We start from the raw sequence: 19,254 nt of genomic DNA on the forward strand, positions 1-19,254 counted from the left end.
TGTCAGACAGAGGGAGCACTCAAGGAAAACCCACTTGTGTCTAAACATAGGTGGCAGTATTTTGTGAGCTTCTGTATCAAGTATGTGCCGTCATACCAGATCTGCGTCAACATTATAAATCAGGTCAACACCAACACGTGAACAATCACAAAGTTATACAAAATAAAAGCTCTAGGGTATCCGCAGTCTTCGGTACAGGAGACGTTACCATTAGTCTGACTACGAAGGTTACATTGTTAAATGGTTCTCGTTAAAACACAGGTCCTTCAGATCATTAAACAAGTTAGACATGCATCACCGTCCCCACGTAGCAAATGGAGACTTCCCACTAGTCTACGGTAACAGCCACAAAGGACGTTGCGGTCTCCTAATCAACCGGCTAGCCCTGGTTTAGCAATGGATGGGAGCTTGCTCTATGCTTTGAATGCACCACGTTAGACATTTTTGTACAACGAACCACAAGGTGATAGCTACAGGATGAAGGCCCTGATCATTTATAGAATATAAAACATTGATTATAGATGACCGTGTGAAACAAAGCCATTTGATACCTTGTTTTCCTTCCTTTTGAAGACCATTTTTAACCCAACAAAGGGCATTTGAAAAAAGGCATGCTAAATCATAGAAACGACTCGTATGAACTTACACTCTACATACCAGAAGTAGACACTCCATTATTTGGAGCAGGACTAATTGCTTCATTGATACATCACCGTACCCACCTAGATCGTTTTTGATGATCTTGTGATATAGGCCTAACTAGCAAATACGCCCCTGTAACTTAAAAGGTCAAAATAAGGAAAAACTCATACCCAAGTGGCCCCTATCCCAGTTTCCTGTCCCTTTGTAACAATAAACAATTTGTGTATATATATATATATATATATGAAAAAATAAAAGCTTGTTGATTCACTATTTTGTACACTAATTAAAAGGTAATTTGCCTTCATAGAGACTTGCTGTTCATGTTCGTTTTAGGCCACATCCAACTGAGAGGCAAAACCAACTGGATGAAGGATGCCTGCCTATTTCCCTTTAACAAAATATACTTGGAGTGGTTGTACCAGAGGACATCTGTTGGTTTTTTCCACCATTTTGTACAGTCTTGTTCAAGAAGATCTAACGGGAGTGGTGGTGGTCCGAGCTCAGAGAGCCTTCTTGGTCTGTGGCTGGGGGGGGCTCCTCGGCATGGCGGCCTTGCCATCGGGAGACGAGAGGAGGGCCAAGATGTCCTTAAAGGCCCGACTTATCTGCTGCCCAAACCGATGGGAGTCCTAGGAGAGAGAGAGAGAGAGACATATGAGGAGAGACATATGAGAGGAGAGAGAGAGAGAGAGACATATGAGAGGAGAGAGAGAGAGAGAGACATGAGAGGAGAGAGAGAGACATGAGAGGAGAGAGAGAGACATATGAGGAGAGAGAGAGAGAGAGAGAGAGACATATGAGGAGAGAGAGACATATGAGAGAGAGAGAGAGAGAGAGAGAGAGAGAGAGAGAGAGAGAGAGAGAGAGAGAGAGAGAGAGAGAGAGAGAGAGAGAGAGAGAGAGAGAGAGAGAGAGAGAGAGAGAGAGAGAGAGAGAGAGAGAGAGAGAATTTAAACACCCCTTCTCAGGGTATTTAAATGCATTAGCACTTTGTCTTGGCTATTTATTGTATTCACACTGGTAACAACGCACGTGTCTAGTTTTAATGTGATGTCCAATCAGACATGTTGTCTCCCTTCTTCTGTGTGGTATTTTACTGTCCTGTGTGAGCCGAATCACCTGAATGAATTCCAAACGATTTGCGTTGTTTGGCAATAATAATGACTTGACTTGAAATACAGAGATATAGCGAGCGAGATATGAATGCATAGAGGGACGGACAGATAAGAGAGATAGGAATATATAGAGATATGAGAGAAAGAGGGATAGATGAATATAAAGAGAAGGATCCAGATATCAAGAGATGACGTGAGAGATCCAGAGAGCGAGAGATCAGAGAGAGATTGAGAGATCCAGAGATTAATATAGCTGAATAGAGACATAATGAGATAGAGATATAGAGATAGAAAGACACAAAGAGTGATTACACTGAGAAGAGGTCTGGGAACCGTGCATTCATTTCCTCATATTTGAGGCATGGTTTACGAATGCCCGGCGTGTCTATCATACGAGTCTGTACCAGTGGAGGCTTCTATAAGACTACAGGTGAAGCAGTGCTTCACCAAAAAAATAAAAATAATAATAATAATAATAAAAAATCGTAGAATAATCCCATTTTCAGCTTTGAATCTAGGGATGGGAATCGAGAACCGGTTCTTGTTCAGAACCGGTGCCGAGTCAACCGATTCCTTGGAATCATTAGCAAGCCTGCTTAACGATTCCGCTTATCGGTTCCGGTCGCGGCAAATGCGTCCTGACGTGTGATGGAAAATCTACATGTTATGTACAGGGTCTTATAAAATGTAATTCTTAGTGTTTCATGTGATGTAATCTGGTTTCACATCCCGTTCTTGGAATCTTGCTATTCTGCAAGGTCTTCTAAATATGTAATTCTTAGTGTTTCATGTGATGTAATCTGGTTTCACATTCCGTTCTGTATTGTATGTAGTTTGGTTTAGACCTGTTTTACTTGACCCCCTGGGGAGCGTAGAGAGGCAAAGGGTGATAAGGAACAGCCTCAACCACCTTTTAACCTCTGAAGAAACTTCAATCAATAGATTAACATCTGGTTAACAAAGGTTTCTGGTTTATCGGGGCCAACTGCCCTCAAGGATCCGATCTAAGTGTATAAAAGCTCCTGACTTTAGCTACTCAGTGGACCTTTTCCAAGCGTGCCTTTAGTATATGAAGTACCACGCACGGAGAACTCCCATCTGAGGCCTCAGATTATTGTAATGTATGCCTGTTTTATTGTTTATTGATACATGTTGTGATGTATCTTTGTTCGTACTTTTTAATACAAATATATATAACCACTAATTGTCAACAGTATTGTGTGCTTTTTGCATTTAAACATCTCATCTGTCTTAGACGCAAACTCTGATAGAGAAGTTGCCGTAACAGACGTCACACACACGCTGCTTTGTTCTGGTTCAGAACGCAGCAAACATGGTGCTGTCACGTTAAAATTGTACCGGGGGCGAAAATTGTACCGGCCTACGTGCGGCAGTAGCTCAGGAGGTAGAGCGGGTTGGCTGGTAACCTGAAGGTTGCTGGTTCAAATCCCCGGCTCCTCCTCGCTGAGTGTCGAGGTGTCCTTGAGCAAGGCACCTAACCCTGACTGTTAGCTCCCGACGAGCTGGCTGTCGCCTTGCATGGTTGACTCCGCCGTTGGTGTGTGAATGTGTGCGTGAATGGTGAATGTGAGGCAACATTGTAAAGCGCTTTGGGTGGCCGATGGTCAGAAAAGCGCTATATAAATGCAGTCCATTTACATTTACATTTACGTCATCAGTTGTTGACAAATTCCAAACCTGCCTGGCAACAGACGACACGATCGTCTGAAAAACGGGGGGTCATCTTATAATCAGGGTCGTCTTATATTCGGACCAATACGGTACTTCATTTTGTTTATGTCAGTTGAATTTTGTTACAAGTTGAATGCAAATGAGCACTGTTAGTATTCCAAAAGGCACAAGCTCTTACTTGACTGTTTTCAGTCTGTGTTTTTAGTTTTATGGCCGATAATGATGGCATTTGGGCTTAAAAAGCCAAACATGTATTTTTTTGTCTAGACCAATTGATTTGAAAATGACCAATTTCCTAATACTAGACGCACTTCTGATCAGATATTAAAGAGATTTAATACAAACAAACACATTTGTACTTATTTTCTCACCCAATGAGAATCGATAAGAGAACCGATAAGGAATCGGATCGATGAATCGGAATTGTGATATTCTTATCAATTCCCATCCCTATTTGAAACAGAAATACAGTCACTAAAACGAGCTGTTTTCCTGAAATCAATTCTGTGAGTGACAACAGCGCCACCCATGGTGGAACAGATAATTACAGTGAATCAGACTTTCCTTCTGCTTCACCACCGTTCCCATTGACTTCAATGTAAATCGAGTGAAACCCAGGCAGCTCGTGGTATTTTTCCGTTTCAATTGATCCTTATGGCAGATAAGTCCCACCCGTGAAGCAGTGACCGATAGGGTAGAATTCTGCACGTCCGTCACTTGAATATGATTGACACAACACTCTGGCCAGTCACCGCCTTCATTGGGCAGCTATCGTGAACCGACTTTGACAGTGACGAATGACGAACACATAGGTAATTTGTTGAACATTCATTTAATAAGAATAAGATACACCTTTTTTTTTCTGTGTAGGTGAGGATTTTGTTAGTTAGTTAGTGTTGTTTAGGGTTAGGGTTTTTTGCTAGTAGTCGCTAGCAAGATGGATCGGACTAGCGGTGACGATGGGGGGGCGAACATCGTTCACTGCATCTTACAGGATGCTTTTCAGTCATTTTCATTTGAGGACAAATTACGATTAAAAAGCAGACTGCAGACCAAAACCTCCTGTGAAAATAACACAGCTCGTTGGTGCGGTAAGGAGAAATTTCAATCGCTCCATGTATGACAAGGTTAACTGGCTAACGTGAAGGTCACTGAAGAACCGCCTTTACTGTCGGCCCTGTGTCATGTTTAAGACAGCTGCTGTGGGTGATGGCTGTTCAACGTTTGCCAGAGACGGATTTTATGATTTGAGAAATCGTAGTCGATCGATTAAAATTCACGAGAAATCAAAGGATCATATCTGGGCTGCTGGCCAGTTAAGTCAAGATTCTGCCAATAAAGGCAACTACAGAGAGCTTGCTGATGTGTTCGCCCGTTATGACGAGGTCTTGTCTTCCCATTTGAGTCATCTACTGTTTTTGAATTGAATCCGTTTCAGCCGTCATTCAAGAGGAGATCAAACGCGAAATAGTCAAAGCACCGTTTTTCTCGTGGCAGGTTGATGAGACTACCGTAATTTCATGTTGTGCGCAGCTGTCCATTATCGTGAGATATGTTGATGTTGCTGGGGTGATCCAGAAACATCAACATATCTATGGAGCCGCATTCTGCTCCAGGGATGTGGGTGTGGTAGAAAATAACCAGTTCTATCACTCCAACTAACTAAGAGAGCACGAGGAATCGGGGAGTCCGGATCAAGTATTGATGGAGAATTTATTTTTACCCGCAAACGAGAAACAACAAAGCCGAGTGAGGTGTTGACACTCCAGAATGATTCTCGTCCTGCTCCTTATATACCCAATCATATAAAGTCAGACTTGCATAAAATGTTGATTTGCATAACATGTTTTTCCAGGTCACAGCTTCACCTTTGAACATACGTTGATCCCTACGCATACAGATCGATGGTGTAAGGGCCGTCACATAGTCAACGCAAGCGACGCGCGTCAATGACGCGCGTAAGCGACGCGCGTAAGCGACGCGCGTAAGCGACGAGTGACAGAGGGTGGCCCTTCACACTGGGTGAAGGGCCATGGAGACAGATCTAGTGACTCGCACTTGGGGCATGTTATGTGTTGGTAAGAGGGAGATGAGGGTTTGAGGTGCTGTGTTGGAGTTGAAAATAAAATGTGATAGCATGACTGTAAATAACATTTTGAAAGGACAGAGCGTGTGATTGAGTGAGTGCAGTGCAGTGGTGTGTCCATTTTGGAAGATTACTGTGGATCTTTAAAGCTCGGTTGTATAGCCGTGCGATGGGTTCAGTAACTTCCTTGGTGCTGAGAGACCATATTGGTAGTAGGAAATGGTTGAGAAGACAATCGCATGCAGGTGGGTTTTGGAAACAGTAGAGGATAGGTATGGTCTAATCTTGTTAGATACATATAGTTTCTGATTTAACTTTTTAGTTAACTTGGGAGGTGTGTTCACGGTAAGTGAGGTGTGAGTCAAGAGTAACACACCCAGATACTTATGTGTTTAGGCGATGACAAGACTTTGATTTGAAAAGATGATGGGACTTGTAAAGGACAGATGCTTTCTGGATGAGTGGAAGTACATGCATTTAGTTTTTGTAACATTAATGGTTAAGTGATTGTCATTTAACCACTTATGCAAAGGTTGAAGATCAGATGACAGTTTCGAGTTTATAGTATCAGGGTTAGAGTCGGACAGAAAGAGCACAATGTCATCAGCATACATTATGCATTTAGAGTAGTTACACACTTGTGGGAGATCATTAATGTATAAAATAAAAAGCAAAGGCCCAAGGATACTTCCTTGTGGAACACCCATGTCACACCCTAAGGGCTGAGATGTTGCATGGTCAATTTTGACAACTTTTGATCTGTCTGTTAAAAAAGAGGAAATCGTATCTAAAACAGCGGGTGATAGGTTAAAAGAGTGAAGTTTGGATAATAAAATCAGGTGGTCTACTGTGTCAAACGCTTTACGAAAATCAATGAAAATTGCTCCAGTGGTGTGTCTTCTATTTAAAGAGTTTTGAATTTCCTCAGTGAAGAGCAGTAAAGCTGACCTGGTGGACCGCTTTGCACAGAAACCATGTTGGCAGTCACTCAGCCTGTTGTTGCTTTCAAGATAGAAGCTTAATTGGTTGGATATGGTTTTCTCAAGCAGCTTAGATATTGTTGGGAGTATGGCTATAGGTCTATAGTTAGAGACCAGACAAGGGTTGTCAGCTTTGAAACTTGGTGAGATTTGGGCTGTTTTCCAGCAGAAAACACCCGTCAATACCCGTCAATATTCGCACACAACAATGGTTGATAATCCGATATGCTGTAGTAGCCTATTCGTAAAGCAACACTTTAGCTAATGCCACTTCCTGTGTCCTATGTCAGTTCTGACATAGGAGGCTGCATTGGCCAAAGTTGTTTGGATGCACAATGTTTTATAACAAGGAGGGGCAAAGTTGTGCATTACAATGCAAACACAACAATAATTGGCACCAATATGGCGCACTTAGAAGAGCAATCAACAACTGAATAAATGCCAGGTATAGCCTATCGGAGACTGGCAGGCAAACAGTGCACTTGTGAATGAAAGCCTGTAGTATGTCCGATCGTGTGACATTATTTAACCATCCATCTGCAGCAAATACGATCAGACAGATACATCATTGAACACATACACAAAGCACATTCGTCCAACCACGGCGGATGCTGACAACATTTAACATAACAGGTCAAACATCACCGCGGCCGGCAGGCACGCGCAGTCAGTCTCTCTCTCTCTCTCTCTCTCTCAAACAATTAGGCCTATTCCAACTTGCAAGGCTAGGCTGCTACACTAAGACCACAACCAACCACAACGCATTCATAATCATAACCATGCAGTATGCACAAAGCCGGAAATGACATGCACGCACACAGTCGGACCACAACCAACCACAACGCTTTCATAACCATGCGGTATGCCGAAGCCGGAAAGGACATGCATGCACACAGTCGCACACATCTTATGCACAGTGCACCCTAGGTCCCAGTTCTATCATCACAATTCAGTCACTGCAAAGATTTAAAAGATAGCCTCTTACCTTAAGTTAGTATAGACCCAAAGTGTGTGAGTGATACACTCTGTTTTAGCTTTCGCTTGCTAGCCGTTTATAGTATGACTTTTTCAACATTACGGGCCCTATTTTAACGGTCTGAAACGCAAGTGAGAAGCGCCAAGCACAAGTAGCTTTGTGGGCGGTTCTACGGGGATGTCGCTAGTTGTGCTGAGAGAAGCACAGTGTATGCGCGAGGTGCACAAGCAAAAATATATGCATGCGCCCTTAAAATAGCATCTGAACAACGCGCCACTGACTTTAAACCAGGTACTTCCTTGTTTGTGGCGCAAGTGGTTTCTGAAACGGCAAGATAGCACCAGGGAACGTTTGCGCCAGAACACGCCTCCTCCTTTCGCCGAACTGCCTCTTGGGGCGCAAGATCATTCCCTAATTTACCGACGCGTGGCGCAGGAGGGAAAAGAACGCTCTGCGCCAGTTGCAAACTAGCAACGACACATGCGCCAGTGATTAAGTCAATTGCGCCGGATGCAAGATAGGGCCCTACGTCTTTCTTCTGTTTGGCGAACATGGCTAATTTGCATACGTACACAGGACTGTCTGGCTCCGCTTGGCAAAAAGTAGCATATTTTTTAATAAATGTTTTTAATTCTGGATACTGGACATGGCGAGCTTAAAAACATTTAAGTGAGCATTAGTGACAATACAATATATAGGCTATACACATATACACACACATTCTGTGTGGGCTAAACATGCCCACGCAGACGTCGAAAAGCATTTGAAAATAAAGAGCCATCCTAGAGCCATTGGATGGGTGGGACCATGGTTTATGTAACAGCCCGTAGCTTGCTGGTCACTTCCTATCGTAGTGCTGTGTCTCCGTGTCTGAGACACAGCGCACGTATGGTAGGCAGGATGTGGTTACTCACCAGAGCAACAATAGAACATGTTTATGTTACGCTGGCAGGGGCTCAACTTCACACAACACGAAGTGTGTGTGAAGGTTAAACATGAAGAATAAGGTGGGAGTTAGGTGGGGAAGGCTAGTGTCCCTACTAGACTGTGTGTCGTAAACAATTATTTAATCTACGATGAATTCCGTTAGTCTTGTCATCCCCCCTTTTTGCCTCCTAATCCGGGGTTTCTGCAGGTTTAAACAAGTTCAATTTAAGACTTTTGAAGACCATTATGAATGCAATTTAAGACCCATTTCATCTCCACAATGGCAAAAAAAAAAGTACTAAGGAATGAAGAAAAAGCTATTTTTTGACGAGAGGAGACGGAACCCCCCACGATCGGTTTGCTGCGATCAACTCTAACCAAGTTGCACAGTTTGCATTAGTGGTTCTATAAAATACTTTTTTAAGACCAGTCACAAGTCATTTACGATCAGTAAACGTAAACGGACTGCATTTATAAAGCGCTTTTTTAATCATTGGCCACCCAAAGCGCTTTACAATATTGCCTCACATTCACCATTCATTCACACATTCACACACAGTGACGGCGGAGTCAGCCACGCAGGGCGACAGCCAGCCCGTCAGGAGCAGTCAGGGTGAGGCGTCTCGCTCAGGGACACCTCGACACTCGGCTAGGAGGAGCCGGGGATCGAACCGGCGACCTTCAGGTTACCAGCCGACCCGCTCTACCTCCTGAGCTCCTGCCGCCAATCAATCGAACGAGACGACTACGATCCGTTCCGTTCTCGTCTTCTCAGCGAGTTATTTTGTTTTACATCATCTCGGTGCGCTTTGATCCAAACAGTCATCCCCCCGTTTTACTGCTTGAGCATTAGAAACAAACAAATACATGTGAATAAATGCGTAGAGAACTCCAGCCATACTCTGCGTGCACGGTCCCTGCACAAGAACGCAGTTGTTGCATTTAGCGATGGGCCTGTACGCTACAACTCTGAGACACCTCTTCACTCCGACCAGCGAGCAGGACTGACGTCGGGGCTCCCCGCCCGGACCCTCAACCCGGGGTGACCCTCCGGGGCGAGGGTCCGGGGTGACCCTCCGGGGAGACCGTCCAAGGGCCACGTTTCCTCCACTCCCCCCGTTCTGGTGATCTTGTCCCCGGGGTCATCTCCGGCTTTGTTATCCAGTTCACAGAGTGGTCCCCCCCCCCATCTATTTAAGTTGGCCCTTCCATGTTATTTGTTGATACTGTCAGCATGGGCAGATCAAAAACGTCATGTCTGGCCTCTCCCCTGCAGACTGGTTTGGTTGATTAATTTCCATCCTGTTTTGCTGGATGTTAGTTTTGGCGATACTGGGGATACTACGCTGGAGACGGCTTCACCAAACGGACCGGCGCCACGTCCTCAACATGACCTCATCATCGTGTGTGTGTGTGTGTGTGTGTGTGTGTGTGACTCACGGTTCCACTGCAAGAGTGCTTTGAGGACACGTGGAAGTTGATCATGTCCTCCCCCACGATGATGTAAGACACTCCGTAGCCGTCGTCCGCAACCTGACACACACACACACACACACACACACACACACACACACACACACACACACACACACACACACACACACACACACACACACACACACACACACACACACACACACACACACACACACACACCTCTATCAATGATCTGGAGGTGCCTTTGATTAGGAGATTCCACCAAATACTTAAAAAATAGACGGAAATTACCACGTCAAGTGATTATAAAAACTTTCGATCCACCAGTTTGTAATGTGTGGGAATACGGTTAATCTTTCTGCTCTCCCCTTCCCTTTTCATCCAAACATACTCATGAGCAAATTACACATGAGTATGTTTGAGTGGTAACAAAAAAAAAATAGTCACTCAGTGAGAGTGAGTGTGAGGATCAATGACAAACAAAACACAAGAGCCCCCGTCACTATAACTAGCTGGCGCGGAAATGCTACACTTGACCTAACCTGAAGAATGTAGTAGTGTGTGAACAACAGGATTTGAACGTTAAGCGCAAGGCTAAGCGCCACCTTTATCCACCACGTGATCCAAAGCAAGATCCTGCACCGTGGGACATAACTCCTGGAAGGAGTTCATTATCACACGGCTAGGGTCAAAACATACAACCCTGCTGTGCTTTTAAACAGGCTTCATCAACTTTCTATAAAGAGAAGGAGAAAGAAGGCCATTGGGTGGTCTCTGGGCTGCAAGGTAGCGGCCTGTCGAACAATGGCAGAACCCCTTTTTATGTTATTGCCAAAGAGAATATTGATATGACTACCTTCTACCAATGATGTAAGTCCCGATGACCTCCTGTGTGTGTTCGCTGTGCGTGTGAGTGTGAGTGTGTGAGTGTGAGGGAGAGAGACTCACAGGTCCGAAGCCTCCGCCCAGGGATATGAACTCAGGGTTGTTTTTGAGGTCAAATAGCTCCATCTGCTGCAGGGGGGTCTGGCTAGTGGAGAGACGCCAGGGCTCGGAAAGAACCTGGCCCAGAGTCGGACCAGAGGGGGAGAGGGAAAGAAAGAGAAAGAGAAAGAGAAAGGGGTCAAAAGGTGAGTCATGTATCAAGGCAATGTTCAGACGTTGTTTCATAAACTCGCACCCCAACCCCGAGTCTTATTCCGAGATCACATTCAATATGTTAGTGTGACGTTCGGTATATGCAAGTCGGCATGATTAAGGAATGAAAGGATTCCACTGATCCAACGCCTCATCAAAAAAATTTATCACTTTTTCAAGCTCACCTCTTTGAGGAAGGGGGAGTCCACACCAAGGTACTTGGACACCACATACAGACAGAAGAGGTGTCTGTCGATGCCGTCGCCCGTCATAGCCAGTCGGTAGAGGTTCTGGTGCTTCTCGGCAGCCCGTCGGAACAGCTGTCTGCAATGCTCCTCCTCCTGTGGGAGCACAGCACACAGTGGATGGGTGAGTTCTTGCCACAAAACTGTTAATTAAAAAGCAAATCGATTTGTGTCGTGGCCTGTGAGCGTTATTCTCGAGAGGTCCATTGACGCAACCAGTACGCAACCAGTGACGCAGCCGGTACGTTAGGAAAACACAGACATTTCAGTGGACTTTCTGGACTAGAAAAACACGATTCTATTGCCTCGTTTCCACTGCAGGGTGCGGAACGGATCGGATCGCAAAGGTGCGGTAGGGAGGGGGCGGTATAGCCCAGCTCAGTTCCGAGGTCGCGTTTCCACTGCCGACAGACAGTACCCTTTGTGGTAGGCCGGATGTCGATCGCCGCGGCAGCTACGTAAACATCGTAAACAACGTCTTCCTCCCCAAGAATGCAGACGAACGTCTCCACCTCCATGTTCGCCCAAGCAAGCGTTTTACGCAACATGTTAATTGTAAAGAATAATACCTCGAGGCTACTGTTTGTTTGTTTTTATCCCCGCGTCACCCGGAAGTGATGATTCTGTGGACCAATCAACGGAGGGGGTGTGTAACTTTTCCTGATCCTAGACTGGTACAGGTCCTCGATGGTGGGAAGGTCAGCTGCAATGATCTTCTCCGCAGCCCGTATTGTCCGTTGCAGTCTGGCCCTGTCCCGTTTGGTGGCTGACCCAAACCAGACAGTGATCGAGGTGCAGATGACAGACTGTATGATGGCTGAGTAGAAGGGGGTCAGCAGCTCTTTAAGCGGATTAAACGTCCTTAATTGTCGAAGTAAGTATAAACTCTGCTGGGCCTTTGTCTGGACAGAGTAAATGTGGGGACACCATTCTAGGTCCTGTTAAATGGTTGTTCTCAGGAACCTAAGGGGATCGACAGTGGACACTGTGTCGTTCTGGATGGTGAGGGGGGGGGGGGGGGGGGGGACTTCTCTGAAAGTCCACTGTCATCTCCACAGTATTATTGTGGATTTACACCAGGTGGTGCTGACTGCACCATTGGACCAGCTGTTCCACCTCCTGTCTGTAAGCAGACTCATCACCATCCTGGATCAAACCAATGACGGTGGTGTCATCAGGTGGTTCTTTGAGGTTCTTTGAGGTGCGGTCATTGGTGTAGATGGAGAAGAGCAGCGGGGAGAGGACACACCCCTGTGGGGCGCCAGTGCTGATGGACCGGGTTTTGGATGAGATGCTCCCCAGTCTGACATGCTGCTGCCCGTCAATCAGGAAGCTGATGATCCACAGACAGGCACTTCGAACTGGGTGAGCTTCTGATGTAGGATTTCAGGGACGATGGTGTTGAACGCCGAGCTGAAGTCCACAAACAGGATCCTGGCATACGTCCCTGGGTACTCGAGGTGGTGCAGTATGTATTGCAGTCCCATGTTGACAGCATCATCCGCCGACCTGTTTGCCCTGTAGGCAAACTGCAGGGGGTCCAGCAGGGGACCCGTGATGTCCTTCAGGTGGCTCAACACCAGTCTCTCAAAGGATTTCATGACCACAGACGTCAGGGCGACAGTCCTGCGGTCATTTAGTCCTGTGATGGAGGGTTTTTTGGGGACTGGGATGATGGTGGAGCACTTAAAGCAGGAGGGCACTTCCCACAGCTCCAGGGACCAGTTAAAGATCCGCGTGAAGATGGGCGCCAGCTGTCCAGCACACAGACTTGCAGACAAGAGGGGGACACACCATCAGGTCCTGGAGCCTTCTTGATCTTCTGCTTCTGAAAGAGCCGGCACACATCCTTCCCGCGGATATTTAGCACCGGTGGGGGGAGGGGGTTGGGTGATGAGGGAAAGCCTTTTGTGCGTGAGGGGTGTGAGAATGGGTGCTTTTCAAACCTGCAGTAAAAGTCATTCAGGTCGTCTGCCAGACTGGGATTTTCTGCAGGGTGGGGGGGGGGAAGTAGCTTCTTTCGGCTACCTTGATCTCCATTGTCAACTTGTTCCTGGCCTGCTTATATAGGTCCCGGTCCCCACTTATATGGGCCTCCTCTTTGGCTTTGACGCATCTTCCTAAGATTAGGAGTGAACCAAGGTTTGCTGTGGGTCATACCGTATGTGCTGAAGGTCTTGGTCTGCACACAAGAGGTCCTCGCAAAAACGGATGTAAGATGTTACAGTGTCCGTGAGGTCGTAGGTCTGTAGCTGCAGCTTCAAAAACGCTCCAGTTGGTGCAGTCAAAGCATGCCTGCAACTCCAGCTTTGATTCCCTTTTCCATTTCTTTAAAGTCTTTGCCACCGGTTTAGAAGTTTTTAGTTTCTGCCAGTAGGTTGGGATGAGATGAAGCAGACACCGTGTAACAGTGTTCAAGTGTGTTTTTGTCTCTGGTGGGAATCTCGATATGCTGTCTGTATTTAGGCAGTTCCTGGTTGAGTTTGACGTTGTTAAAATCCCCAATAATAATGACGAGAGAGTCCAGGTGTTTTTTCCCCGTGTCGGTTATCTGGTGGGCCAGCTGTGGCAGCGCGTCTGCAACGCAGGCTTGTGGTGGCATGTAAATACCAACCATAACAAACGAGGAGTACTCCCAGGGAGAATAGAAGGGTTTACAGTTTATCACGAGAGACTCTAAGTGAGTAAGTTTTTCAGCAGTTTAACATCTGTAGATCAACCATCGTTTAAGTAGAAGCAGATGTGTTGCGGTCCGCCCGGATGATGAGGCATAAACCGGGCGGCTGAAGTGCGCTTTCCGGGATGTGTTCACAGCGCCGGGTTTCAGTGAAACACAGGGCAGCGGATCTGTAAAAGTCTGAGTTGGAGTGATTGAGAAGCAGCAGCTGCTCATCCACATTGTTTGCCAGGGACCGGACATTTGCCAGGTGCATGGCTGGGAGTGAGCTGCGTAGTCCTCCGTTTCCTCAATTTCACCAGCGCTCATATCTGCGACTACGGCATATCCCATGGAGAACCGATGTGCCTCCCACCAGGATTTCAATAAAACTTGAGTTCCCCTCTGGCCAGGGACGCGGGAAGTCAGTCCGAGTGGGGGGTGCTGAGAGAGAGTCTATATAATGACGTCATAATAAATGCTGCGCAACATCCAATGTTTACAGAGACGAGATGACGGGTGACGTCACATTTAAGGCTCCGCTCTGATAAACACTTACTGGTGTGCAAAAATACTAACTCTGCCAACTAGCCACTGTTATTTGAAAACGTTAGCAAGTAAACAATGTGGAAATTAGAGTCAACTCGGCTGATACTGTGCTGAATTGCACACACTAACAACATGCCGACAAGCTGTTGCGGTCCGGGATTATACACACCGTTATAACAAGGATTCAGGAGGTTATTTCTAAAGGTTTACAAAGGAAAGTGACAGTAAATGAAAGCCTTAATTTTCATCCAGACTTACGAGTTGTCTGATATGAGGAAGGTGACGATTTCTCTGTCAAGTGAACCGTCCGTCTTTGCTCTTTTTTTGCAAACCAGTTTACGTGCGGGATTCCAGAATCAAAACGATAACATTCAACATGTCTATTAATATGGCCTGCAACATTTTACACCAGTTTTAGAATGTTTTGCACTACAACAGATGTTGAACACCAACATGCTTATGTAAAATCAGCATAGTAGGCCTACCATATTGAGCTATGGACAGGTCACATACGGAATGCAGGTAATTGGATGTCCGGCTGGTGTTTTGATCGCGAAGTTTTGCCTTCTTGGTGCCAAAAAAATCGGAAATTACAAGCTTCCCGTCGCGCACACAGCATTGTTCTGCGTTGTGCGTCACTACGTCAGCCTACACAGACAATGTCCTAAATAAAATGAAATGCTAATATGATAAATATAACAAAAAGGGTGGATGTCAATAATTTCATGAATAATCATGTTGTATGATAAAATTAAAAAAAAAGTAAAAAAAAAAAGTATTGATTCGTTCAGAAAACGTTCTCACTTGCAGTTACAGCCAGGGACCGCCAGGGGGGTGCTGCAGCACCCTAAGCACCCCCACTTCCCGCGTAAGCATAATAAGCTCACAAAAACAAAGTACCACAGAGTGAAGAACTGTGGCCGCCATCCGCGGCGCCATGACAACGCAGATTAATAAAATAAAGACAAGCGAAATTGTTCCTCACCTAATCATCGTAGTTGTGAGTAAAACTAGATGGTTGCGTGGTACTAAAACAAAAGAAGCATGGCAGTTAAGCTTAACTGGGTCTAGGTTACCAACCTCATTGTCCAGCGGTGTGTAATACTGGCTTTTTAATGAGGCGGGGGGTTCAAAAGAGGCACCGTGGGGTCCATCTCATCCCAACGGATGGATTCCACATCACAACCAGAGGCAGACACAAAAGACGTCTCTTACACGAAACCGACAGGGAAAACCTAATCCGCCGAAATCTATTCTAGTGCTGGACGCACAGCTGGGCTGGTGTACCTCTCCTCCAGCCAGGGCCTTCACGAAGTCACAGCTCTCGTTGGAGCAGGACCGCACCGTCTCGGTGCGTCCCTCCCGGAACAGGCGGGTCATGGACGCCTCGTAGGTCAGGCAGAAGCCCCCGCGGTCCTGCGTCGGCGAGGGGGAGAGAGGGGGAGAGAGGGAGAGAGAGAGAGGGCGGGGTTAGAGGAGGCCTGCTTCCCTTCACATGTGCACGGTGTAGGTTGGAGCGCTTGGGTTAAGGTCCATGCATCCTTGTGGGACTGCATCACGTAAGCGTCCCGGCCAGGGGTCAGGGCTTCCTGGGGTCCGAGCATGGAAGAAATTAACCCTACATTTTATGGTAAACTATGATTATTATTAGGCCTATATAACACATAGATACTTTAATGGTGGAAGGGAGCTGATCACCTCTCCCCTATAAGTTAGGTTTGGAATGGCGCCAGGGAGCAAGTTCACTCTGGTCCTATCTTGTGTGCTTTTACAAGGGTAAAGCTCACATGTACACCCTCGTTCTGTATGCATAATGGTTAATGAATGGTCAAGGGTAAAGCTGGGACCTGGAAAAATATGGTATGCAAATCAACATTTTATGCAAGTCTGACCTCATTATGTAAGTATTGGGAATATAAGGAGCAGGACGAGAATCATTCTGGAGTGTCTTTGCAAACCTCCCTCGGCTCTGTTGTTTCTCGTTTGCGGGTTTACAATAAGTCCTCCATCAACACTTGATCCGGACTCTTCGATTCCTCATGCGTTTAGCTAGCTGAGGTGAAAGATCATTTGTTTATGGATTCTACTACACGAGCAACACGACACCATGTGACATCCGCCCAGGTGTGGCCGACCACTGATTGGTCCATCGATCAGCGGGGCGGGGCTGCGTCAGGGTAAGATGAATTTACTACCTTTTACTACCATTTTTATTACCTCCACAATATTTTTTACTACCAACATGACATCAAGCAGCGGGGCGGGGGGTATGCAAAGCAGCACTTACTACAAGGTATCAATTAGTGCTGTCAAGCGATTAAAATATTTAATTGCGATTAATCGCATTAATGTCATAGTTAACTCATGATTAATCGCAATTTTTTTTCTACCCTAAATATCCCGACTGGCAGCCGAGTGTGAAGCGGCTGGGATGAGGATCAGCACTGCTAAATCTGAGGCCATGACTCTTAGCAGGAAACCGGTGGATTGCCTACTCCGGGTAGGAAATGAGTCCTTAGCCCAAGTGAAGGAGTTCAAGTACCTCGGGGTCTTGTTCGCGAGTGAGGGTACGATGGAGCGTGAGATTGGCCGGAGAATCGGAGCAGCGGGGGCGGTATTGCGTTCGCTTTACCGCACCGTTGTAACGAAAAGAGAGCTGAGCCGCAAGGCAAAGCTCTCGATCTACCGGTCGATCTTCGTTCCTATCCTCACCTATGGTCATGAGGGTTGGGTGATGATGAGTTTTCTCAGAAGGGTGGCTGGCGTCTCCCTTAGGGATAGGGTGAGAAGCTCAGCCATCCGTGAGGAACTCGGATTAGAGCCGCTGCTCCTTTACTTAGAAAGGAGTCAGCTGAGGTGGTTCGGGCATCTGGCAAGGATGCCCACTGGGCGCCTCCCTTGGGAGGTGTTTCAGGCACGTCCAGTGGGGAGGAGACCTCGGGGAAGACCCAGGACTAGGTGGAGAGATTATATCTCAACACTGGCCTGGGAACGCCTCGGGATCCCCCCGTCAGAGTTGGTCAATGTGGCCCGGGAAAGGGAAGTCTGGGGCCCCCTGCATGAGCTGCTCCCCCCGCGACCCGACCCCGGATAAGCGGACGAAGATGAGATGAGATGAGATAAATATCCCTTGATTTCTTTGTCCCATTAATTTTTCTCATTTTAATGCTCTTATCAACATGGTGAAGTGCATCGGCTTGCCTTGTGCAAATGTTTTTTTATAGATAACAACATTGGCATATACTGATCAAAACAGGACGATACAAAAAAAAAGCCTATGGTGCAATTAAACGATGAACATACAAACATACTGCCTTGAACATAGCAGTCAGACTACTGCTTCTTTGTTTTGAGCCAAAGAAAAAAATTAAATAATAATATATATATATATATATATATATATACACTCACCCTGTCGTAGGCCTCACTCACCCTGTCGTAGGCCTCACTCACCCTGTCGTAGGCCTCACTCACCCTGTCGTAGGCCTCACTCACCCTGTCGTAGGCCTCACTCACCCTGTCGTAGGCCTCACTCACCCTGTCGTAGGCCTCACTCACCCTGTCGTAGGCCTCACTCACCCTGTCGTAGGCCTCACTCACCCTGTCGTAGGCCTCACTCACCCTGTCGTAGGCCTCACTCACCCTGTCGTAGGCCTCACTCACCCTGTCGTAGGCCTCACTCACCCTGTCGTAGGCCTCACTCACCCTGTCGTAGGCCTCACTCACCCTGTAGTAGGCCTCACTCACCCTGTCGTAGGCCTCACTCACCCTGTCGTAGGCCTCACTCACCCTGTAGTAGGCCTCACTCACCCTGTCGTAGGCCTCACTCACCCTGTAGTAGGCCTCACTCACCCTGTCGTAGGCCTCACTCACCCTGTCGTAGGCCTCACTCACCCTGTAGTAGGCCAGCTGTAGGCTCAGCTGGATGAAGGCGTCCGGGCTGATGCGGAGCTTCTTGATGCGGCCCTTCCCAAAGTCCCTGAAGGGGAAGACGTGGCAGTCCACATCGTCCGCCAGCTGCTGAGCCACCGCCAGAGAGCTGGACACCTGAGCCTGGACCTGAGACAGGGAGAGAGAGAGACAGAGAGAGACAGGGAGAGAGAGACAGAGACAGAGACAGGGAGAGAGAGACAGAGAGACAGAGAGACAGAGAGAGACGGAGACGGAGACGGAGACAGAGACACATTAAGGGAGAAGGGAGAGAGACAGAGAGAGAGCGGGAGAGCCAGAGACAGAGAGAGAAAGACATTAAGAGAAGAGAGAGACGGAGACAGAGACAGAGAGCTTATTTATTGTCTCTAGTCAATGGGCAGGGGCACCTCTTGAAAACCTTGCACAGGATATTGCCACACACACACACACACACACACACACACACACACACACACACACACACACACACACACACACACACACACACACACACACACACACACACACACACACACACACACACACACACACACACACACACACACACTATATTCTAAACATGATTGATGGAGTGTCTATGCATTCGTCTGTCTGAAAGCATTCCTTTCTCTGTTGGTTACGATTTCTTTCGGATGTCAGCATGTGGCCGAGTGTAGTCAATAGGCTGTACCTGAGAGGGTGCCTCAGTCAACACATGTCTCAGGTGACCACATATTATTAAACCTATGGTACTCCGAGCGGGCGGTATCCTGGATCCCCGTTGTGCGACGGTCGGATGTGGTTCAGGGTAGATGACTACCCTCATGACTCCGTTTTACACTCCCGTCTTGAGTCTGGCTGCGGCCGATATCGCTACCTGAAAACCAACCGTTCACT

General features: G+C 46.9%; 1 protein-coding gene across 1 annotated transcript in view; it reads right to left on the reverse strand.

The window, feature by feature from the left end:
• Positions 1–19,254, reverse strand: part of cpt1a2b (carnitine palmitoyltransferase 1A2b) — a 37,102-nt gene that overhangs the window by 74 nt on the left and 17,774 nt on the right. Inside the window, exons 14-19 of the mRNA XM_060045902.1 lie at positions 18,340–18,504; positions 15,733–15,861; positions 11,181–11,336; positions 10,807–10,920; positions 9,862–9,954; positions 1–1,274 (exon numbers count right to left, since the gene is read on the reverse strand). The exon at positions 1–1,274 is cut by the window's left edge and continues 74 nt beyond it. Coding sequence (XP_059901885.1) covers positions 1,146–1,274; positions 9,862–9,954; positions 10,807–10,920; positions 11,181–11,336; positions 15,733–15,861; positions 18,340–18,504 — 786 coding nt within the window. The 3' untranslated portion in view covers positions 1–1,145. The remainder of the gene's footprint in view (positions 1,275–9,861; positions 9,955–10,806; positions 10,921–11,180; positions 11,337–15,732; positions 15,862–18,339; positions 18,505–19,254) is intronic.

The sequence above is a fragment of the Gadus macrocephalus genome, chromosome 2 (assembly GCF_031168955.1).
Source record: "Gadus macrocephalus chromosome 2, ASM3116895v1".
NCBI lineage: Eukaryota > Metazoa > Chordata > Actinopteri > Gadiformes > Gadidae > Gadus > Gadus macrocephalus.